This window comes from Galleria mellonella, unplaced genomic scaffold, assembly GCF_026898425.1.
Source record: "Galleria mellonella isolate WM207_F2 unplaced genomic scaffold, CSIRO_AGI_GalMel_v1 utg63, whole genome shotgun sequence".
NCBI classification, from domain to species: Eukaryota; Metazoa; Arthropoda; class Insecta; order Lepidoptera; family Pyralidae; genus Galleria; species Galleria mellonella.
Genome location: NW_026442130.1, coordinates 10,306,159 through 10,331,141, shown reverse-complemented (window position 1 = coordinate 10,331,141; position 24,983 = coordinate 10,306,159). Strand labels below are relative to the sequence as shown.

The window sequence follows — 24,983 nt, the reverse complement described above, 5'->3', positions numbered from 1 at the left end:
ACCCGAAATCTCTTGATGTGTAATAAAAGGCGAAAAATTTATTTGTTTCAAAGAGAAACCAGAATAAATTTGTAGTGTTTATTTTAAGCTGTTAAACGTAGAAAGAGGATGTCAGGTTTTATGCTTGATCTATGATTCTAAGTAGATTGGTATACTGGATTAATATGTGCATAATAATATATTCTGTGATAGCTACCTAGTACCAAAAAATAAGAATCGAGTCTCAATATATATATAATATATAATATTTATCCTTAGCTAGAGCTACTTGTTTTATACATTTTGAATCTTGCGATTTTATTAAAAACTAGCGGCCCGTCCCGGCTTCGCACGAGTGGACATTTTTACATTTTACATTTTTACCTGATCCTACCTTGCTACTTATTTCATAGATGTGCCCGTCCCCACCTACCCTCTCCTACACCGCTACAAGGGTCGGCAACACGCGCGTAATACCTCTGGTATTGCAGGCGTTCATAGGCTACGGTAACCGCTTACCATCAGGTGTGCCGTATGCTTGTTTGCCACCTCAGTGGTATAAAAAAAATGCTTAGCTAGCTAGTCACGCGGCCGACACGGCGCGGGCAGGGGGAAAGGGATTGTTAGTAATGGAGTCAAATAGCCCCATTATTATTTTAGCAATATACCCTGTCAGGTCGACCTCCACGTGGTTCCCTTTGGAAACCATCGTGCTTAATTCTTGTGAAATTCGTCACGAAGGGCTAACTGACCTGCTTTCATCCTCACCTGTCCTCTATCACTGGTGCCCCGCCAGCATATACCGATAGCGCAGGCGGGGTAACCATTCCATTATCATCCATAATAAAAAAAATATCTATTACTACTTTTTGTTACGAAAAAAAATCTTTTTTATTGGTTCATATTTAAAAAGACCTAGGTATTTGTAAAGAAATAAAAACCAATGACTGAACTGTATGCGTTATGTTCTTTACCTGTCCGTTTTTGACAAACCTTAAATAACAACAGCAATCAACAATGGCAATAAACTGACAAAAATATATATTTTAGGGGGAAACTCGAATAAGAACAAGCGGGTTTTTTAAATTTTTTTTATTAATTTATTAAAACTATCTCTATCAATTCTTATTATTTAATAAAATATTATATTTTCACTAAATTCAGCGACAGTAATATAATTAGCATTCATGGGGAAGCGCAGTTGTAGAAAAAGGAAAAAAAAAGATGACGATTCAGGTGATGTAGACCATGAACCTTGTAATGACAAGGATATATATTCGGAAGATACTTCTACTGACTCAGAATCTGAAATTGATAAGGCCGATAAGTATAAACCTTACTACGTCACAGATTATATTAGAAGATATCCCGAGGAATCCCCTGGGACAGAATTTGTTGTCTTTGTAGAATCCTCAGATAGTCAGAAAACCATTGGATCCAGAGACTTGCTCTCACTCTCCTCCTGTTTAAAACGATTTAATAAAGGGGTAACTTATCTTAGATCTATAAATAAATTCAAAATCGGAGTATACTTTCAAAAGCCAGACTTAGCCAATGCTTTTTTAAATAATAAAACTTTTTTAAATGACTACCATTTTAAGGCCAGTATTCCTGCTTCTTCAACAGAAGTTACAGGCGTTATTAGAAATGTACCTACAAATATATCTAATAAAAAAATATATACTATGATATCGAGTTCTAAGAAAATTATTGCTATTAAAAGAATTTTAAGAAAAAATACCTTGACTCATGGATATGTGTTACAGCCAACTCTAACCGTGACAATTACTTTTGCTGCATCTGTATTACCTGAATATCTGGATATTGGAGGTTGGCGCCACAATGTCACTCCATATATACCACCAGTTAAACAATGCTACCGGTGCTTGAGGTATGGACATTTAGCTAAATTCTGTAAGAATTCTGAGCGTTGCAGCATCTGCAAAGGTGAGCATAATTATAAAACTTGTACAACTGGAATGGAAAACGCTATTTGTGTACACTGCAATGGAAATCACACAAGTGTATCACCGCAATGCCCTGTTAAACAAAAGAAAATTGCTGAAAATAGATCTAAATTCAGACCTGCTTCTTTTGGAGATATACTTAGCACTGAAATATTTCCTAAACTGGGTAACAAACCTAAAAAAAATGTAGACCTAATTTCAATTCTAAATTCTGATAACAAGAGTTTATCACTTTTAATAGAAAGCATAATCAAACTTATTTCACTACATAACACAAAGAACACATCTATTAACACTAAAAGTGTTTTGAATGTGTTATATGATACTTTTGGTAATAGACCTATTTCACAAAATTCAATCGAGACCAATTAACTATCATACAGTGGAACGCTCAGAGCCTACTGAGCAATCGACATATTTTTACACAATTTTTAAATGAACATCATATTCACATTGCTCTCATCTCAGAAACTTGGCTAAAACCACATTACAAATTAAAAATTAAAGATTATTGTATAGAACGAAATGATTGTGGTAATAACCACAATGGAGTAGCGATTATTATACATAATAGTATTAGATATAAAAAACTTCACTCTTTTTTCGACAATTCTTTGCAAACTATAGCTATTAGTATTGAAGTTAATAATTCTTGGTATTCAGTTGCCAGTATTTACTGTCCTACCAATAGTACACCTAGTTTTACTAAAGCCAAATTTAAGTTCTTTTTGGAGTCTCTTCCTAAACCCACTATCATATCTGGAGATTTAAATGCACATCATACTATGTGGGGTTGTACCTCCACTAATACAAGAGGTAAAGACATTCTTGATTGTTTAGATGAATGTAATTTGGTACTATTAAATGATAAGCAAGTTACTACTGTTGGCTCTCATATTTGGAGACCCAATGGCCTTGATTTAACTATGGTATCCCCATCCATATCATTAAAATGCGAGTGGTCGGTTCATGATGATCCGTTAGGAAGTTATCACCTGCCGACTTTTACTAAAATAAACACAAAGAACTCTTCATCAACTCCGTCAGGTGAACAACATGCTCCTATAGATGAAGTTAATAAACTTTTGTTAAATCGTATAAACCTACGTCTCGTTAATTGGGATCTTTATTCTGAAACTGTTAATCGATTACTTTTGGATTTCGAGTATGATGTCAATGAACCCTTAAACAATTACAATAGGTTCTGTAAAATTATTTTGACAGCTGTGGAACGTTCCGTTCCACGTAGGAACTTATCAAATAGCGGTGCAAATACTTCAAAGAGGCACAAACATATTGCAGTACCTTGGTGGAATAACAGGTGTGCGACAGCTGTCAATGATAGTAAAGCGGCTTACCTTAGGTTTAAACAAAATCCAACTCTCGATAATTACATAAATTTTAAAAGAGTTCAAGCTGTTAAAAAGTTAGTAATTAAGCAAGTAAGACAACAGGGGTGGCAGGAATTTTGTTCCAAATTTAATAGATTAACACCAATTTCCACTGTTTGGCAAAATATGAGAAAACTAAATTCAAAACATCGTCAAAATCATTTTAAAGATATATCATGGGTCAATGATTTTTTACGCAAATATACTCCTGATTTTGTACACTCACCTTTTGATGACAAACAGTTTAATTCTGTTAATTCATGCCCAAAATTTCTCACTGACCCATTCTCAATTGATGAAATATCCAGTGCAGTAAAATCTAGAAAAGATACAGCTAGTGGCCTTGATTGCTTAACATACAATATGTTTCGATTGCTGAATAAAATAAACCTTACTAAACTCTTACAAATTTTTAACGATTTATGGAAGGACTGTATTATCCCACCAGAATGGAAAATGGATTGTTTGATTCCAGTAATTAAACCCGGTAAAGATCCTACAAATTTCGACTCCTATAGACCTATAACATTGACGTCCTGTGCAGGCAAATTATTCGAACAATTAATTAAACAGCGTTTAGAGTTCTTTATTGAAAGTAATAGTATATTACCATCGAATCAATTTGGTTTTCGCCGTGGATATTCAGCGCGCGAAAGTTTAGCGAACTTCTATGTCGACCTTAGTACTGCTTTGAATAACGATGAATATGTTCTATCTGTTTTTTTAGATGTCGTAGGAGCTTTTAACAATGTAAATTTAACAGTTCTATCTTCGATTCTATCCTCATTTCTTCCAATGAAACTTATCGAATGGATTTATAATTTTCTTAGTAATAGAGAAGTGTATGTTAAAGTAAATAGTAAATTAATAGGACCTAGGTTAAGCTCTAAAGGAGTATGTCAAGGTGGTATTTTAAGCCCGCTACTATATATTTTATATATCTATAAACTTAATTTAGTTTTAGGAAACAGTGTGAACAACTTGCAATTTGCCGATGATTTATTAATTTATATAAAAGGAAAGAATATTATTGATATGCAATTAGTGTTAAATGAGTCATTAAAAAGACTTGAGAAATATTTTTCTCTTCTTTCCCTCGATATTAGTTTAACCAAAAGTAAAGTAGTTGTTTTTCATCAAGTTCATAAATATGTTCCATTAATGAATATTATATATAATAATCAAACTCTTCCAACAGACTGTAGCGTTAAATTTCTGGGGGTAATTTTTCATCAAAATTTAAAATGGGATCTATACGTTGATTGCTTAGTAGATCGTGCTTTAAGAGCCACTAATATAATAAGATCTGTAATTGGTCGTAACTGGGGAGCTGATCCTAAAATTATCCTTTTACTTTACAAATCTCTTGTTAGAAGTAATTTTGATTACGCTTTCTTTTGTTATGCCTCAGAACATAAATTAGTAGAAAAACTCGAAAAAATTCAAAATATGAATTTAAGACTTATTTTAGGTGCTATGTATACTTCTCCAATTATCTCAATGCAAGTAGAATGTAATTTGCCTCCTATCCTTCTTCGTTTCGAATACCTAAAACTCAAATTTCTCTTCAAAGTTTTTTCAGTTTCCAATAACCCACTCATACTCAAATTATTAAATTGCCCCATTTCTATGTTTTTGAATAAAACTATTATCAATGATTTGAATTTACGAGATGAATATAACATCTATAGTAGTAAGATACTTCCTTGTTATAATGGCCTTTATGAGAGTAAGTTCTGTAAGATCAAAATTGTTATACATAAAGACATAAAAGAAAAGCACGATATGTATGAGACTTTATCAGAATTTATTGACTACAGGCAGATATATACAGATGGTTCCAAAAATGCACTTAGCACTTCAGTGGCTTTTTACGATTTGTCAAATAGATTTGGTCACGGTTATAAAATTTCAACTTTGGCTAGTATTTACACAGCAGAAGCAAAAGCTATATTTTTAGCATTAGAATACATAGAAAAACAGGTACTATATTCGAAATGGATTATAATTACAGATAGTATGAGTGTTCTTATGGCATTAAAAAATAACACAATCATTTCATCATCAAACTACTTAATTCAAGAAATTCGTAATAAATATTATCATCTCTGTACTATATATGGAAAAGATATTATCTTCATCTGGACCCCTTCACATATTGGAGTGTTTGGGAATGAACAAGTAGACACTTTGGCTAAAATTATTAATTCAAGTGCTGCTCGTGTTCAAGATTTACCCCTTTGTTACTCAGATTGTAGTATTGGAATACATAAAATCGTTACAACTAAATGGGAGGAGCATTGGACTCAAATATTACAGACTAAAGGCAAATGGTACCGCAAAATTAATTGGCGTATTGGAAAACCGTGGTTCTGCAAAGGAAAGGACACAAACAGAAAATTTTACACCAATATTTGTAGATTACGAATCGGCCACGGACATTTCAACGAACACCTGCACCGAATGGGCATGATCGCTTCCCCATCATGCACATGGTGTAACTCAAATACAGCCCAATCTCTACATCACCTTTTTTTGATTGCTCTGAATTTGTCATTCAAAGACACATTATGTTTGACGAACTTAGGATTATCTTCAAAAAACCCGAAAATATCCCGCACTCAATCCCGCTTCTCTTAAGATTTCCTTCTTGTTTCAAAGCTATTTTCACTTATATTACTACAACATTCAAGGAGCTATAAGAATACTTTTATTGAATTGCAAGACAATGATTTTTTATAATTATTTATTTTTAATTTGATAAATCCACTGGTTTAAGAAAACTCAAGAAAAGATATTTATGAAAATGTACTTACCGGATTTGACAAATGAAATATTGAAGATTATGACAATAATTGAAGCGACATTAGAAAAATAAAATTCCAGACAATTTATCTTTTTGAAGACTAGGCAGCATGGTCTCCGACCTTAGCCTGTTCCAAACGGAACAAACGTACTAAAAAAAAAAAAAATATATATTTTAGTCAGTTTTATTTATTGCTCGTCAAAATCGTAAAGTAACCACATTTCGTTTACAGCAATCAATAGATCTCTAAGTTTATATAGATTAATTGAAATTTAATATCAAATGAACATTCTATTTGTAAATAATGGCAGACAAGAAGAAATCGAAACATTTTATGAGGCAAGTTTTTTTCATGCATAATAATGAAATGGTAACCCCGCTACGCTATCGTTATACGCTGGTGGGGTACTAGTGATAGATGATAGGCGAGGATGGAAAGACAGATCAGTTAGCCCTTCATGATGACTACACTAGGAATTTAGCACGATGGTTTCCAGGGGGGACCACATGGACGTCGACCTGATAACATATATTCCTAGCAATAGGACTGGTAGTCTACATTACTAACAATCCCTTCCCCTCATGAGGCAAGTTTAGACATTGACAGTACATACTTGGCAAATAATCTATGATGAGTAGCACTTCAGTCGTTACCTAACATATTCTTAATCTGTGAGAGAGGAATTTGTTAGTACAGAGACTAATTAATATAAGCGGCCTTATTACTGCAACAGCGTCCTGCTAGATCGACTTCCATGGGGACTCCCCCCCCCCCCCCCCACCCTCTCGGAAGCCATCGTTATTTCTTTTTTTTTTAAAGATACTTAAAAGGACAAACAGACTGTTCAACTGATAATTTACTCTCACCTATAAACATGATGAGCAAGTAGACAAGTGAATTCGTCATTCGTTAGCGCGAGCGAAGTAACCATTCCATTGTCTTCCAATAAAAAAAATATTTTATACAAATTAGGCATGCCAACGGCACAGAGATTACTATCGAGGGTATACCAAGGCGCATCATCCTTTGCTTTACTTCAAAGACCAAGAGTACCTTTGGCAGTGTCCAGCAGAAATGACCCCGTAAGTATACAGAAATATTATAGGCACATAATGGAAAAAGTGGAAACTGAAGGGAAAAGTTGGTTAAATATTTAAAATTTATTTTATTCTAAGAAAATATACTTTTAGAAATAACTAGCTTTTGCTCTCAATGTAAATAAAGACCCCGCAAATAAAGATCATGCATCAGATTTTAAGTTTCAGGAAGACAACTGTGAAACCCACAATCAATGTGGTGCAGCAGTTTTTGCATGATGCCGGAAAATAAACACAGAGACAAAAATTTCAAAAATTGTTAAGTTGTATTACTTTTAATGTCTTCTCACATCAATTGTTTCTTAAATATTTACAATATTATTAATGTATATAGATTACCTACAATTAAATGAACTAATAAAAAATTTTATTTGATAAGCATTGTATACAGGTTGAAATTGATATCGTTAGCATCCTTCAAAAAATGTTCTGCCAGTAAAACTGAACATTTTCGTTAAAAAAAAAATCGAAAAACGACCAAAATTTTGGGCATCCTATACTAATGTATCGCGTTCAGTGGTTAACTTAGTATGAGAAATTCAAAAATTAGTAGCTGTGTATATCATCATTATCAATATATCTGCAATTATCTGTCCACTGCTGAACATAAGCTTCGCCCATAGACTGTCTGACTAAAACCGGTCCGAAGCCACCTGTATCCATTGACTCCCTGCAATATGTTTAAGGTATGTACCTAGAAATATATTGCCTATATACTATTTCAGGACTTATCTCGGATTTCCAATGTACTTCGTAAAGTATAAACAACCACTGGTGTTACCAAGTAGTACGGGCAGAACTAGTGGACTCCCAGCGTTGCCAGACCGCACTCTCGCCGGCCGTTACAATAAAGCTGCTTGCAAGGCGTTCGTGAGATAAATACGTTGTGAAAATTACCTTCTTTATGAATAAATTACGTAATTTTTTTGTAACCAACTTTGAAAAGAAAGATTAAATGTTAAACATTTAATCTCTCATTGATAAAAAATAAGGTTTTTTCATAATAAGATTTTTTTATGGAATATATCTGCTATAAGAATCCGTGTCCAGCAGTGAACTTAAAAAATCAACAATGATAGGTAAGTATTTTATTATAACGTACTGAATACTGAATTCATAATGCTTCACAAAACTTTTTTAATGCATATTATATATTTTTAATGTATTTAAATTAACATAATTGTAACATAACATTGCATAACACCAACAAGTGTTGATGCCTACCATGTTATAAATGTTATCACAATCTGAAATAAAAAGTCGATTTAAATTCTGGCAATCTCGACAATATTAATACCATTTCATGTAGGCCGATGCTATTGCTGTTGTCTAATTTTACTTCCTTTAAAATCTGCAAAGTAGTTAAAGATACATAAAGTATATAACAAAATAACAAATAGAATAGGACAAATAAAATAAGTAAACAAGGTATTTTTAATGGTAGTAACCCCACCCCGTCTGCGCAATCCGTATACCGAATACGTTGACGGACCACCAATAAAAAATAATAGATGAGGATGAAAGCAGTTGCGTTCGCCCATCGTGACGAATTCATCTAAATTTAACAAAAAAAAAGGAAAAATCGCGATAAGATCAACATGACATATTGATAGTCACGTGATCGCTTATCCCCGTTACTGGGGAAAAAGGAATTGTTAGTAAAGGATTCCAAGAACCTATAACGAGTAATATAATATCAAGTCGACCTTTACGCGGTACCACCTGGAAACAATTGTGGTTAATTCTTGTCGAATTCTTCTCGGTGGGCCAATTGAACTACTTTCATCCTCACTTTTCATCTGTCACTACTCTCGCCAGCGTATACCGATAACACAAACGGAGTTACCATTCCATTGTCACCCGGTAATAATAATTCTTTCTCCTTCCCACACAAAGTACTAATTGTTATTAGATATGTCTTTGATACACACTACCGGCTGAGATAATCAACTGGTTATATGATTCGAAGAACACGATATAACCAACGAAAAAAAGACAACCCCATATAGATAAACGTAGTCAGTAATACTGAATAAGCACATTTGAGTTTTTCTTAATGGTTTATAATGGATTGGTGACCCCGCTTGCGTTATCGGTATACGATAGCAGGGCACAAGTGAGGGATGAGGGTGAGAATGAAACAGGTCAGTTAACACGTAACGACGAATTCATAAAGAATTAATCAAGATATTTTCTAGAGGGGAAAGGTTAGCAATGGGGCTGTTAGATCCCCATTACTAACAATCCCTTTTCTCAATAATTGTTATTATTACTGTAACATATTTGAAAGTAGTATATGTTATATACCTAATAGGTATGTTGTGGTTTAGGACTCCAATGGACATAAGCGTAATAAGTTGTGTGCGACGGCCTCGCGGCCTGAATGATTAGGCACGACGCGGATTTTTATTTAAATTTTACATCGATTAAAAAAAAGAGTTTCTCAATTCGGTATGGAATCTCTATGGAAATTTTATTAAAATCGCTTAATTAGTTTAGTTTTTATATCAAAATAACTTATTTTGTCATAACTGAGGTCGAATTTTTATAGAGCATAATCTATATTTAAACCAACTTTTTACATCACTAATGAAAAATGTATCTTGCACATATCCCATTACTGGATTCCCGCCACTGCCCATGGATAAAGCCTACGTCATCGCTAAGACAGAAATAATTATAAATGCTTTATTATAAATAACTACTACGACATCAATTCCAAACCAAAATAGAGTTATGTCTATTATATTTCATTATAAAATAGAACTTAAACCGTTACGGGCAGATACGTCTCTCTAGTTTCCTATTATTACTTTACAGCCTCATCTCGCTACTTTTTTTTAATGGGTGATAATGAAATGGTTACCTCGCCTACGGTACCGGTATATACTGGCGAACCACCAGTAAGAGATGATATGTGAAGATAAAGTAGGTCAGTTAGCCCATCGTGACGATTTCAACAAGAATTATTCACGATGGTTTCCAAGGGGAACCACATGAAGATCGACTTGATATGGTATATTGCTAGCAATGTTAAACTCCATTGCTAACAATCCCTTTCCTCCCTATAGATGACGGTTACCACTTTCCATCACGTCTCGCTACTAGACATATTTTAATTGAGACCAATGCGAACTTCGGGCTTTTACCTTCTTTAGATAAGGCTTATCGTACCCTGAACTGATTTGTCAGATAAGGTTTTATCTACTTTCCCTACTCACAGAAATAAAGGAATTAATTGATATCAATAATTTATAGAAATGTTCACAAACTATTCCCGTCGGTTGCAAAAATAATTATCCAAATCGGTTAAGAATTAGTAAAATGCACATAAAATTATACAGACTAATTGACAACCACCTGTTTTAGAAATCATGACGTCCGTTATAACTCTTAAAATAATGAACTAAACCTTTTCTTAAGTAGATTAGATATTAAATAATCTATGTCTTTTCTGTCATTCCCAAAGAGGGTTGACGTCAGGCAGGTGGCCGGTCGTAAAACTAAAAACCAAATCTTTTTGAAATATGGGTAAAATCATATTACGCCGACCCCAATTGATTGGGATAAGGGTAGGAAGATGATGATGATGATGATGTCTTTTCTGTCATTTCTAATTAAATATATAATATTTATTTCAAGATAAACAGTACTTACATTTTCAAAGATTATTTTCTTGAAATCTTTGCCGATGAAATTATTAGGATTCTGGAAACCGTTAGTCAATCGGTCTATTATTTCCATGACATCCCGATAAGTAATTTCATTATCATCATCTAGATCTAAATAAAATAATATTAATAAACTCTGTACGTATCAGCTATAGAACTTACAACAAAATAATCACTCTTTTGTCACTATACAAATTAACTACCTAATTGGACCTAGACAGCTGAAACTAAAGAAAAGCCGAAGTCTTTAAATGATTTACATTTAAAGACTTTTAGCATCTCAGTCATCATTCATGTAATCGTCATCATCAGTTAATTATCACGCCAATTGTAGGCAACTCATTCTCCAATAGAGCATCAATGGGCGTTTATAGGTGAAGATCAAGTCAGGTTAGTTGACCCCTTATCCACCATCCAAATCCATCACGAATTAATCACGATGGTTTCCAGACGGGTATGCCGGAAGATTAACCTGATAGGGTATATTGCCAATAATGTGGCATTACTAACATTGTCTACCCCGAGCTTATTAAGTTGCGTAGTAGTTTTTAGAACTCATCCTAATAGAAGATAGGTACATTATGTTTGTCCGTTTTGTAGGTTCTCTTTGCTTTGCCTCGTAATGGAGTTAGTGTAAAAATATATGTACTTATATATTCTATTTAAAAAAATCTAGGCAATAAGTTTTTCGTTAACCTTCTAGTCCCGAACTTCCGTTACGTTCCACAACTTCCGGAATAATAATTAATAATAGATTTTTAAAAGATCGATACTATAATCTAAGATCAATACATAAACAGGCAAGAACCCGCAGCTGAATATTCTAAAGGACTTTATATCTTGGATATATTTTTTTAAATAATTGCCCTGCGATTTTCTGCTAGACGTAATGAATTATTAAATTACTGCATATTCTTTTTATAATTTAGAATAACAAAAATCGATACGCGCCTTTACGAATATATCTAAGTTGTTAATTATCTATAATAAAAAAAACAGGACTCATACTAACCGAATAAATGGAAAGCCCAAATTGCTTTCACCTCAGGTGGACATTCGGGACTCATAACGGAATATAAATCGAGTAAATCCTCAAAAGAAAAACAGTCGTCCTTCTTCGACGAGAAAACATGGAATATTCGGTCTACGAACGGATTGTTCTGAAAGCATTATAAGTAGGTACGAGTAATTAATGATTACCTCAGAGTTTGACACTTCAAATACTATCCAACTTAGAGGAATAATTGTATCAGCCATTAACTGTCCACTGCTGAACATAGCCTCCTCATAAGGGGAATTTCGCTAGTAGTTGCCTTTGGCAGGCAGGTTGGCAATTACAGTTTGGCTTTTGGTGATGTTTTAAGAGGGACTCTGCTACCATCCCTCAACAATAAGCTCCCTTAGTCTCCTTTTACAACACCCATGGGAAAGGATGGAGTGGCCTATTCTATGCCGACACCTACGGGTGGGAGAATAAAAAGCAACAAATGGCACTTACCTTTAAAACATCGAATTTATTGATTATTTCTTTTGAATTGAACCTATGATGATAATCAGCTTGCACTTTTTGTACATCGATCGATTGGAACTTATCCATTAAACTGCAATTAAATTTGTGTTTTTAAAACATCCGATCTCAATTATTAGTTGCATTTTAAATATAACTCACTATAATATCTCTTCTTTCCTCAAATATGTCAAGGCAGAATATTCATCCAAAACATCTTCAGTAAGTTCCGGATGAGACGGATTCGCACCCATCGTTGAATATGCCACTGACGAAAATATTCAACCGATAGCATATATTCTTGCGGCGTACGGGCGTGGCTTATTCATATAACCACAGATAATATTTTATATATATATTTATTATTATATACAGATATGTGTGTGTATTTTGAATGTAAGTATATATTAATTTGTATTTTAAGCATATTTATTATTTCTTAGCAGCAATACTGTTTCATCTTCTTATTGTACGCACACTGCCCGCTGGTAATTAATGCTCCATTCCACTAGTTTACTGGAACAGTACTAGAGAGTAAAGCTCGCCTGTTGTACATCTTTGGATGTTCTTTGGACTACTGAACAACTCGATTTCGTACGATTTTATTTAAATAAAATATAGCCCATGTATACGCTATAAATATGGATTTTTCTTTCTATGGATAAAAATTTTAACTCAATGGATATACCTTACTTCAATACACAAATTGTAATTAGGATCAAATACTTTTTATTTCATTAATTTATTAGTACTTTTTATTTTTTACTAGCAACACAAACTAGACGTTTTAGAAATTAACTCAATTTTAATTTATTTCGGATTATTCTATTTAATATAGATATAATAAATACACCGAAATAGTAATTTTGTGTTAATCTAATCTACGCAAAAATCATAATAGTGTTAATTTATAACGAAATATAATACATATAGGTATGTCATAATGCATTAGTTGCTCATTAAGAATTAAATATTTAATATAAATAGGCGGATTGAAGCAGAACGAAAATATACCTTGTATTATAAATGCATAAGTAAATTTTGTTACTAATTCGAGATCTTAGATAATTTTAAATAAATAAGATTAACAACTAGACGTATTGCTAACGGAAATTGTCCTTTTGTCTTGTAATTGTTTGTATCTATAATAAGTTTACTATTGTAATCTTTTGGAGGAAACAAAGAGTATCTATATCTATCTTTTATATAAATGTTGAGACTTATGTCTCAACACTTAATATACATTTTTATATGTCTTCTCGGAAAGTGTCTATATTTTTCACAAGTATGTGCACACATTCGCAATTTTAAATAAATGACGATATTGCTGGAGACATACATAATAAATATATTGCTTATTAAAATTTATAAATTCCAACCGATTATAAGTAAAGCTGATATAAATAATACCGCATGACTCACTACAGTTATTATTCGATATAACATTGTACAACTATAATGACGTATGTTGTCATTTCAAACGGCAACGATGTTTTTTCAGTTTTACCAAGAGGTAGTGATAAATAAAACAAGCTTTCTGACAGCAAAATAATTTATTAAAACCCGAGATCAAGCTCAGCAATAGTAACACATTAGGTCCGCCAATATACATGAAGTCAAATTCATATTATATTCAGTGCACAAAATACGAATACATTAGATGTAATACACACAGCATGTAACACTTACTTTTATAACATATATTAAACAAAAGTCATTCATGAACTACTAGAAAAGTCATGCTTTGAATAACAACATAAAACTATTTAAAAAAAAACAATGTACTGTTAAAAAGAGCATTGCGAACAAATGAGCTATGTTGGCTGGACAATATTTATTACCTAACTTATAATTATGCATTCTCATTCAATTACTTCAATATATTTCAAGTATCACTAATAAAATTATATTAATTTATAAGTCAATAAGTCACAGCAACTAAAAAAAAAGTAATTCGTTTAACTTAAATGTTACAAGTTTGGGGGCATACAAGTGCTACGTAACGCAATTTGGGGAGGGGAGGCGTCTCGTGAAACGTTACGACGCGTTGCAGGAATGGGAGGAGGTTTCGAACGATGCATTACGTAATATTCATTTTATTTTAATAAAAACTAAGAAATTAGAATCCCCTAAGTTGGCAATCCTTTTCGTTTGTTTTACAGGAAATCCTTGGACTGTATTGTACGTCATTTTTATTTTTCTTTTGTTGTCTATATTTGTTAGTGTTGTGAAGTTTAGGTAAAAAATTACGTAAAATTTAAAGACGGGGAGAGGGTACGGTAAAATGTTACAACGCGTTATATGGGGACGAGGGTAGGTTAAAAATCTTCAAAAATTACGTTACGTAATACTTGAACATCCCCTTTATTCATTTATACTTAAATAAATAGTCAATAAGTCTAATATTTACAAGTTTGTCAATTTATTTCTGAAATGTCAATTCTTGGAAGCCACAGAGTTAAAGCAGTATTTAGATAGTTAATGCAAACAGTAATAACAGATAGACCCACGCCGAAACAAATTTAGAAGAATGAAAGAAATGTTTACATCGTTATTAAACACATTTAATTGAATCAACCTGTAGTCGTTCCACTCAACTAATATTCCGTCATTTTAGAGATAATTTTAGGATCGGTTCCATAGCAAGTAATATAAACTGTCAATCCCTTAGAAGTCTTAAGATTTATTTATCGATATAACAATTATTAAATATACATAGTACTGTGCAAAAGCAAAGAATGACTTGCAACGTTCCTTCAAATATATGTCAATTGCAGAAAAAATAAACCATAGTTACAAGGCTTGGCAACATTTAATATCGACATTGAAAAGTTTTCATAAATGTTACTATTCCTTCTATAAACAAGACAAGCCATAGACATAAAGCAATTCAAACTAATCTATTTTCTTTCTACAATTGCTAAGGAACAACCAAAGACAAATTATCGTTATTTGGATGTTATGTATGCTCACATTTAGTTATATGTATAAAATACAAGATGTATCTATTTTATACCAAGGTTGACTACACACAACACTGATATATTTTACAATAGAATGCATATTAAGAGCAATTAATATCTTTATGTATAGATTAATATTTAAAACCTAACATTGTATATATGGGAGATAGACTATAAACATATACCAGAAAATTTACACCAATATACAATTATGATACAAGTTAATGTCAATCAATTTTTCATTTGCACAAATACCGTATAAAATTACAAAGTAGAAAGAATGATAGCTCATGCAATATATTTAATTAGCTATAAAAAAATATGTATCAGGTATCAATAACTACAATATGAGAGAAGAGATAACAGTGAATATTAATTTACTGATTAGGATCCAACACAAGTTTGCCCCTTTTTAAATATCGACTCGTTATTTAATTTATTTATCCATTTGTAAAATTATCAGATTATTGTTTTTGTTTACACGATCACTACTTAATTACTCAGATCATACCATTAAGCTGTAATAACGCCACAAAACGCGGCAGCGAAGAAACTAAACCATACATACCGAGATGCAATTATAGGAAATCACATACAAATTAAAATGTCAACATGTGCAAAACTCTAGAAAATGTGGAAGTACTGTGTGTGTGTGTGTTTTTTTTTTTGATATCCATAAATTCCTATAATGGCGTCTCTTTCTGTATGTATTACCATATATGGCTTTTTTGCTATCGCAGTTAAGATATTCGCGGCGTGGGTTTAGTAACAATGTTAATAAAGCATTCAAAAATGAGTCCCTTTGTTTGTTCGTTTTTCAAATGTATAAAAAAGTATTGCCTAATATTATTGAAACATAACAGAATTGACATTGACTGCGTGAGCACATCACCTTTTTGGAAAATCGACATTATCAAAACTAATTTGCCTCCTGGCTCTCATCTTAGCTGCCTCTTCGAACGAAGGCATCGAGTGTGATTTGAACAAACCGACACTCGTTTTATCCAACAAACTGAGTCCACTACTGCTACTTGAATTTGCATCGATATTTACTAACTTGTCTTGTAAGATGTTTTTCGATGTGCTCCTGGGTTGTTCCAACTTCACAGAACTATTGTTGCAAGTATTCTCTTTGATCTGCGAGGTGGAAGTACTTGTAGCCGCTTGTCTTGCCATCAGCTGCCGGTAAGCAGTTGCCGATATGTATCCAGTGATTTTAGTACTGGATTCATTGTTAACCTTCACTTGTTCCTCTTCGAAACAATCGTCGATTGAACGTCCTTGTATTATTGCAAACACGTACCGGCGAGCGAGTCTGGAAAAAGTATATTTATTATTTAAACATTCATATACCCTAACACTTTTATAGAACTACAAATAACACATTAAAGTTCCACAAAAATCTGATCTCAATTTTAACAAACTTAGTATAGAATCAATAAGTTCAAGAAAATCAATTTACAAGGGATTGTTAATAATGCGTACTGCCAGTCCCATTGCTAGCAATATACCCTATCGGTCGACCTCCAGGTGGTCTTCCCTAGGCACCATCGTGTTGGATTACAGGTGTAGTCATTACGATGGGCTAACTGACCTACCTTTTCATTTTCACCTATCATCCCTCACTGGTGCCCCGCCAGCGTATACCGTTAGCGCAGGCAGGGTTACCACTCCATTGTCATCCATTAAAAAAAACTATCCTAAATGACGCTAATTTTCATATATTACCATTTCTGAAAACTGATGTTCTTTCAAACTAAAACTAAATCATTTAAACAGCAGCTGCAATTAGACAAACTACATTTATTTAGAAATATTTTTTAATAAACTTACTTGAGCATTGTGTCAGATGTAGAAAGGTTGGGGGATGCGAGCCTGGCGGCGTGCGGCGCCAGCGTCAGCAGTTTGCGGGTGAGTCGCGCCAGAGCCGACGCCTTCTCGCGGAAACCAGGCGAGGACATCGACCATCCGTGCGGCCGTAACGCCTCACACACAGCCCATAAAAGTTTCTAAAAAAAATTAAGTTCTAGTATTAGTATCTATCTGTATCTTCCTTATCAAGTCTAAAAGAAACCTTTGGAGAAGAGGAAGGAACTAGACATTTGTTTGAATAATTTCACTTAAAGTTAATATGACCATTTAGTTATTATAAATAACACCAATTATTCATTTTTGCCTAAATCTGCTATATATATAGTATTAATAAATCAGTCTACGTCTCTCTCTCTCTCTTAGTATTTGCATTATTTCACTTCTACTTTGTATAGTAAATTTGTATACTACTATAAAAATATATAAAGTTTGTAAAGTGATAATGATGTTTGTAACAGAATGTAATTGAATAATCACATTTTGTTACTTAATTCAACATTATATAATTGAAATTTGCTATACAAAATCCTGAATCACTTCATAAGGCACACTTTATTCCAGTAATGTTTTTCATGGACAGGTGTGACAGATATGTTAGCCAATCAGTGTGATAAAAACTATCAATTGGACAATCAATGGACATTATTGAAACTAATTAGTATAAAAATGCAATATATTTTACCTTTTTATGATTCTCGTTCAATTGAGCACTACCCGCAGTCTTCGAGACCAACATTTCAGACGCTCGGCGAGAGAACGATTGCGGCTGTGTGTTACCTATTGTATCGCCACCGAAAGACAAACTCTTTGCTATTTTGCTCCTACTGTTATTCGGGTCATCATCTAACGAATCACGTTTCCTCTTTAAGAATTGGTCACTTAGAGATCCATCTGAACTCTTAGTTTGAGCTAAATCTGGAGATCCGAACAAAGCTCTTTTAGACCTCATTGCCTGAAGTGGTACTGAAGAACAGGGAGCCGGTGGAACAGTCTTTCGGTTCTCTGGACTTATAAATAATGCCCTCTTCAGTGTTTCTCGGGATGGCTGGGACCGTGTCATAGATTCTGAATCCATAAGTAGTCTCCTCATAGCTTTCTTCCGGCTGGAGCCTTCATTGCGCGACTTTGGGGTTTTAATTGGTGTCTTCTGACCGAGCGATTTACGGATGGGCGTCTTCTTACCCGGAGTACGTCGCAGTCGCGGACTTTTTCTTTCAGATGTGTTTATCAGCTTTCTGTGTGGGAAGAAACTTGAAAAGATTCCATTGTCAGTTTTTTGAAAAGATGAAATTTGATAGTGCAAAAAAATATAATGAAAGCAGTATATAGGGGACTGAGATTGAATAATAAAATTATATAATATTTTGAGCCTAAACAAGTAATTTTACTGCTATAACTTTCACTCTTCAAACAAAAACAGAGACTACAAGTTGTTTAGGAAGAGATAGGAATATACAAATAAAAAACTTTATACAAAGTTTACCCGTTATACCTCTCCCAAAATCTACCTTATCTATCCATTCAGTAATAAATATTCCTGTTGTTCTAATTAATATTTACTATGTTTAAATTGGAAACTACTGGCAAAACAGCCCTTATGGAGGAGGCCTATGTTCAACAGTGGACAGTTAATGGCTGATATGATGACGATGATGATATTTAAAGTTGAACTCAAAACACTACTTACTTCTTATCAATAAGCACCATTCTTGAGTTGGTTGCTTGTGCCTTTTCATTGATGGTGGCTGCACTGCAGAATGCTTGTCGGCGACGAGCCAAGTGAGACAAACGTCTACCTGGTGACGTCGCTTGTGCCATCCTGTTATAATGAAATATAGATATTAGTGAGATATTAATATAATAAATTACATTAACTTTTTAAAAATTTTTTCAATGAAAAGTGGTAACTGTCGCCTATAGATATAAAAAACAGTACCATGAATGTCACAGAACAGAATGATAGCCCTCATGCATTGACATTCTATATTCATTCACATTCATAATTTACAATAGGTAAATAACAAATATAATTGAAGATGATCTTTAAAACTAATCATCTAACTGGCAGAATTTATTTAATTTTGCAAAAAATCCCACTAATATCATGACTACAATTTTTTCTTTCTACAATATCACACCAATTGCCCTCAAACTATTCATACTAAGAAACAAAACACTCTGAAAACTTAACCATGAATCAGAATACTCAAATTCAGTCAATGACTATTGAATAACAGCTGTTTCCAGATGACATGAAAAAGAACACACACACACAGACTTGTGTGTGTGTGTGTGTGTGTGTGTGTGTGCGTGTGTGTGTGTGTGTGTGTGTATTATGCTATACATGAATGAATAAAAGGTTACCTTTACTAACAGTTTTCTTAGTTTTGTACTAACATCAAATGGATTGTGAAGTAAAAAAAAAATATTATTACTATATTTTTCTATTTATTATATTAGAAGCATTTGGTTTAAACCTTTGATTTACAGGGTCTTATACCATATAGTTCTAAAAGCGTTTATAAATTAGTGATTAGGGGGCCTACTTGTAATAATTTGCACACTTTATTATTATTATGAATCAAATAATTGTTTTGCAATTTATTAGGAAACAATGCTATTTTTTTTTTCTATTTTGTATCAATAGACTAACTAAAGATTCTTAAGATATTTATTTTAATTAGATCAAAATAATATTTTAAAAGGTCTGTAGATTCACTACTGCAATATTTTGAGTTAAATAACAATGCTTTTGATAATTTCTTTCCATCCTATAGATGGTTTTGATACAATTGTGCATATGAAGGAGTGTATTTATCTACTTTATCATTGTTCTGCAACTTCATTCTTGTTATAATTATCTATCTGTTTTTGTTAGACTGAAAAGACTCAATATTAATGACTATTACAGAAATTAAAAGTATAAGTAAACTTACTTGAGTCTAAGTGCTTTCCTCTTGCTAGCACTACTTGGGGACTGCAAGCCCCCAGAGTGAATACTGACACTGGTGTCTGTCTCCGCGCCGACATATCTCTCCCCATAACGTAGCGCTAACAGTTCAACCTTCTCAGAGTAGTTAGTCACATTGTAACTGAAAAATTTAAAAGTATTCAATATAACAAGTCAGAATATACTGTTACTTGTCTAAGAGTGGCATTCTTTGTTTCCACAAATTTTAAAATGATTCAAACACAACTTTGAAAAGTTTAATCTAAAGATAATCTTAGGATCTATGGACTGCAATTAAGTATGGTCTTATAAAGATATCACTGCCATTTTACTCAAAAAATAAAATAATACTTATAACAAATAAAAAAGTAATACACATGTGAATATTGTTGAACTAGCGGTGTAGCTGTTCTTATAGTTGCGTCAGAATGACAGACACAATCAATTAATTGAGATGAGAAGTATCTCTGCGCATCCTAAATGTTTACTGGTAGAGAATTCCTCTAGCATTAAGTTGGCCTTTTGTACCAGATTTTATTGTTCAATACAGTATAAATAAATAACAGTAAACCATATCATAACCTAAATTAAAACTTAAAAGCAAGTGCAAGAGTGTTTTCAACCAATGGTGTGCATCCTGAGATCATCAAGATCCCTTCCAGAAGTGACCTAATAATAACCTAAGCAACATAAACACACTCACTTGTATATTTAGAACATAGTATGTATTAAAGTTAAAATACAGAAAATAAGAAACACTGATATTAGGAAGAAAACCAAAATAACAGATGCTCTTCAGTATAGTATGAAACAGAAGTGGAGATGGGCAGGTCATATAGTGAGGTACAAAGATAAAAGGTGGACTCTCCAAACAATAAAATGGCGAGGTCCAGCAGGAAAAAGAAATGTTGGAAGGCAAAGAAAGAGATGGGCAGATGACATAATAAAGACAGCAGGAAAAAACTGGACAAGTATTGCTATAGATAAAGAGAGGTGGAAAAAGATGGAGGAGGCTTTTACCCTTGGGGACCACTGAAGTGGATAAAAAGCTATAATAATAATAATAATGTATTAAAGTTTAATTTAAATCTATAATTGAATAAACAAGTTACCATAGTTTAATGAGCTAGCATAATATTAACAAAGCAATTACACATTAGTATTAATTATACAAGTAAATTAAAGATACTATAATAGGTTTAAATAGGCATATATATTAATAAATATTTAAATCACATGGTATTTTATAAAATGTGAATAACTTAAATACTTACTAAACATCATGACTTCTGTATTTTAACACATCTGGCCAGACCATTTCAGCAGCTTCAATTTCTGTACACATTTTTATGTTTATCCCTTTGCAATTTGTACTAATATTTAGTTGTGAATCAAACTTTGTACTTCCTTTGGTTTTCTCAGCTTCTGATGTGCCACACTTTGTTCTATGTGTTATATCATCATTTGATGAGTGCAATGAATCTGTTTCTGTAGGTATTTGTATAAGGGACACCCTTTTCGTTGGTGTTACTGAATTGAGATCTGGGGCATCAATACTGGCGGTCTCAGTGAAAGCTGGTAAAAAACAGTAGTATTTCTTGAGCATTTCTGTCACATCTGTTTTTAAGATTGTGACTGAAGGCGGAGGCAACACTCCTTGGAGTGCTTTCTGTGAAAATAAATTCATATTGTACATTATAATCATACAAAATATGACAATCCAAAAATATTACAAGCTACAGATATAAATGGAGAAAAATTTTAAGTCGGTGCTATTCATACTCAAATCTCTCTCATATCCAAGTTAAGAGATGTGGGGACATATATCACTGGATTGTAGAAAGGTAATTTTTTCAATCAATTGATAAATTATATCGCATTTTATCAGTTTTTAATATAAGAGAAGTGTATTGAGATCTTTGGATCAAAAATATATAAATCTATTAATCATAACTTATTGAGTCTATAGATAAAGATTCAATATTTTTTTATGATTTTTATGAGCATTATAATATTTCATCATCATATCAGCCATTTACTATCCACTGCTGAAAATAGGCCTTCCTCAGCAGATAGGGGATATAACACATCATAATCAATTTAGTTATAGCATCATAGGTGAAACAGTATATTCCGTTATGCCTAAGGTACTGTTTATATGTACAGGTAACAGTTACAACTTTCCATCAGGTGGGCCACCTGCTTGTTTGCCATTCTAGTTAAATAAAAAAATAAAAACAAAATATATAGAAAATCATCATCATCATTTTAGCCATTATCTGTTTACTTCTGAACATAGGCTTCCCCCATAGACTTATGAAGAATGATCTTGGACATAGAATATAACACATCAATATTAATTTCTTACATAAACATGCCTTGGAGCACCAGACAGTTTACTTATACAATGTAAACAACACTAAGACACTATTAGTACTAACCTCAATTTTCTTAACTTTCATCTTATCATAAGTTTCAAAATCCTTGAGAAAGGTCCAAAATGGTTCTGACTCTGGAAGAGGCTCATCACCTTCATCTGAAAATAAATCTGGAGACCGCACACCACTATCAAAAGATGCTTCCAGTGATGAGTAACTTTGTTCTAAATTCCATTTCACACTACTTCCTTCATCATTCACTTGACAGTCTCGCTTTAATATAAACTCTTCATACTGAGAATCTCCTGAACTTTCAGCTGTCTTTTCCATGATGTTCTTTTCACTACTACTATGGCTATCTGTTAAACTTCTTGATTTAATATCACTACTGTCTTTTTGCTCATTAACTAATTGAGCATCATTACTGCCACAAGCTTGTGCATCCACACAGTGATCTACTGTTTTTTCATCTAAATTAACTAATCCATTGTTTGATGTCAAGGCAGTTATGGGATCTACAATAGGTTTCAATTTTTTAACATGTTTTATAGTACCATTAAATGACAATTCACTGATAGGTAACTTAAAAATGCTTTCAGAGTTTCGTACGTCACAGAACATTGGTACACTATCAACAGCATTGTTGCTGTTTTCCATAGTTGAGGTTATGAACACGGGATGTTTAAACAGTCCAGATTTTGAATCGTCAGATGAAACAGGAACTTCAATAGGATCTGATTTATCGCTGTGTAAGCAGTTCACGGTACCGGACGAATTGTCGAGTAAAGACGCCGCAAGAGATGTGCAAGGCGATTCTACTTTTATACTCGGGTCACTGTGCAACAATGACCTTTTTTCAGGGGCGTTATCACAAGCAATCGGAGTCAACAACTTACATTCAGTTTCAGCTGTTTCACAGTAATTATTTTTAACATAGTTTGATGCAACAAGCGACAAATCAATGTTACCTACACTATCGGAACTATCGTAAAAGCAATTGCTGTCAGAGGCCGGCTCATTAGGTTCAGGATGTTTATTTTCATCAATGAAGTTGTCTACAACATTAAAGCTTCTCAAATAACGCTCATATAAAGAAAAACTGTCGCTCATTGAGTGACAGTTTGATTCTTCGAGGGATTCCATCACCGTAACATTTTTCACGAAATATAATGACAACTGGTTAAATTATAACACTTGATTTATACACATCAACATTTTGTGACAATAACTGCAGTAAATATTTTTTGATATAACTAAATTTATAATATTAATAGAGCCTCATTAGTGAAGCTCTACACAATTAAACACAAACTTTGCTTATATGTATGGCAAGCTCCATGATCAGCCATGAGGTACAGATTCAACAAAACTACAGACTGACATAACACCAACATTAAAACCACAGACATATTAAAGCTCGATAGACACAGATTACAAATTTTATGTTAAAATTATTTAATCACAGACATAATAATGAAGCAGCCAAAGCATGAGTAAGATGTTTCTCTTTTGCTCGCTCCTACAGTCAAATAAATGTTACTATCTTTTACTGCCACGAGTAATAATACTCTATCGTATTGTGGCGCACGCCAGTTCGCCATATTGATAAGCTGTAGAAGCTGCATGCTTAAATCATATTACAAACCAAAAATTTTACGATTTTCATCATTACAAGTATAAAATAAAGGATATTAAAATTATAAAATACAATTTATGAGATTTTGTAATTTATGGAAATATACAAAATTAAACTTTTCACCGGTATATATATATATATATATTTTTTATGTCATCCTATCATGAGTTAATATTAAAAAAATACACGTTACTGTGTGTATTTGTAAATAATCTTTAGATAATTCCATGAAACAGCATATTATTGTATTGGAACTTAGAAATAAGGTGCAAAATTATTATTTTTCTTATTTATAATAAGGATAAGTTATGATTTTGACATTTTATGTACATACTTTTGTAAATAGGGCCGCATTTAAGCCTACAAGATTTAATTTTATTTAATGATGACAAGTTTAAAAAGAAAATATTATTACTGCTATTCTAAATTCATTAAAGACGAATAATTATTTAGCATCTGGGTTTTCAATATGAGTATAATTACAATTTATTTCCTTACAGAGAAACAAAGTTCTCGCATATCTTAAGATAGGAATTAGACCCTATATTGCCTACGCAGCTGGTGTTACCTCTAGATAATTGAAGCTCCTACAAAAACAGATATTACAAAAATAAAATTAAATATTTCGCTATATGAATGATATAAGGGATAAATATGTATTATGATATAAGGAACAAACTGTTTTATTACAGTGATGCTCATCATAGTGGTGATTTTGATTGTGGAAGGTGACTTCAGGCTTAGTATATATTTATGGAGGTCTAA

At 32.8% G+C, this 24,983-nt stretch overlaps 3 protein-coding genes and 1 long non-coding RNA gene across 5 annotated transcripts; 1 reads left to right on the top strand and 3 right to left on the bottom strand.

Moving 5' to 3' along the window:
• Window positions 1–1,056: 1,056 nt before the first annotated feature.
• LOC128201794 (uncharacterized) lies at window positions 1,057–6,308 on the bottom strand. The gene is made up of 2 exons (XR_008253428.1): window positions 6,154–6,308; window positions 1,057–1,918 (listed from the first exon to the last, which is right to left on the bottom strand). It is a non-coding gene; the product is annotated as an uncharacterized LOC128201794 (long non-coding RNA).
• On the top strand, window positions 6,308–8,172 carry LOC113521688 (uncharacterized). Its single transcript, XM_026907310.3, has 3 exons — window positions 6,308–6,482; window positions 7,117–7,226; window positions 7,967–8,172. The coding sequence occupies exons 1-3, from the start codon at window positions 6,426–6,428 to the stop codon at window positions 8,118–8,120; spliced, it is 321 nt and encodes a 106-aa protein (XP_026763111.1). The 5' UTR covers window positions 6,308–6,425; the 3' UTR covers window positions 8,121–8,172.
• Window positions 8,173–8,312: 140 nt separating this feature from the next.
• LOC116413085 (calcium and integrin-binding protein 1-like) lies at window positions 8,313–12,729 on the bottom strand. The gene is made up of 5 exons (XM_031910060.2): window positions 12,582–12,729; window positions 12,411–12,513; window positions 11,925–12,072; window positions 10,899–11,023; window positions 8,313–8,592 (listed from the first exon to the last, which is right to left on the bottom strand). Exons 1-5 carry the CDS (start codon window positions 12,671–12,673, stop codon window positions 8,482–8,484), a joined length of 579 nt encoding a protein of 192 aa, XP_031765920.2. The 5' UTR covers window positions 12,674–12,729; the 3' UTR covers window positions 8,313–8,481.
• A 1,224-nt stretch (window positions 12,730–13,953) lies between these two features.
• LOC113521891 (uncharacterized) lies at window positions 13,954–23,953 on the bottom strand. 2 transcript variants are annotated; one of them, XM_026907548.3, is made up of 7 exons: window positions 22,646–23,953; window positions 21,479–21,873; window positions 20,191–20,346; window positions 18,942–19,073; window positions 17,937–18,504; window positions 17,216–17,391; window positions 13,954–16,697 (listed from the first exon to the last, which is right to left on the bottom strand). In XM_026907548.3, the coding sequence occupies exons 1-7, from the start codon at window positions 23,723–23,725 to the stop codon at window positions 16,271–16,273; spliced, it is 2,934 nt and encodes a 977-aa protein (XP_026763349.2). In that variant the 5' UTR covers window positions 23,726–23,953; the 3' UTR covers window positions 13,954–16,270. The 2 variants fall into 2 exon arrangements, with proteins under 2 accessions (XP_026763349.2, XP_026763350.2); XM_026907549.3 differs by having other exon boundaries at window positions 17,937–18,489.
• Window positions 23,954–24,983: the final 1,030 nt, after the last annotated feature.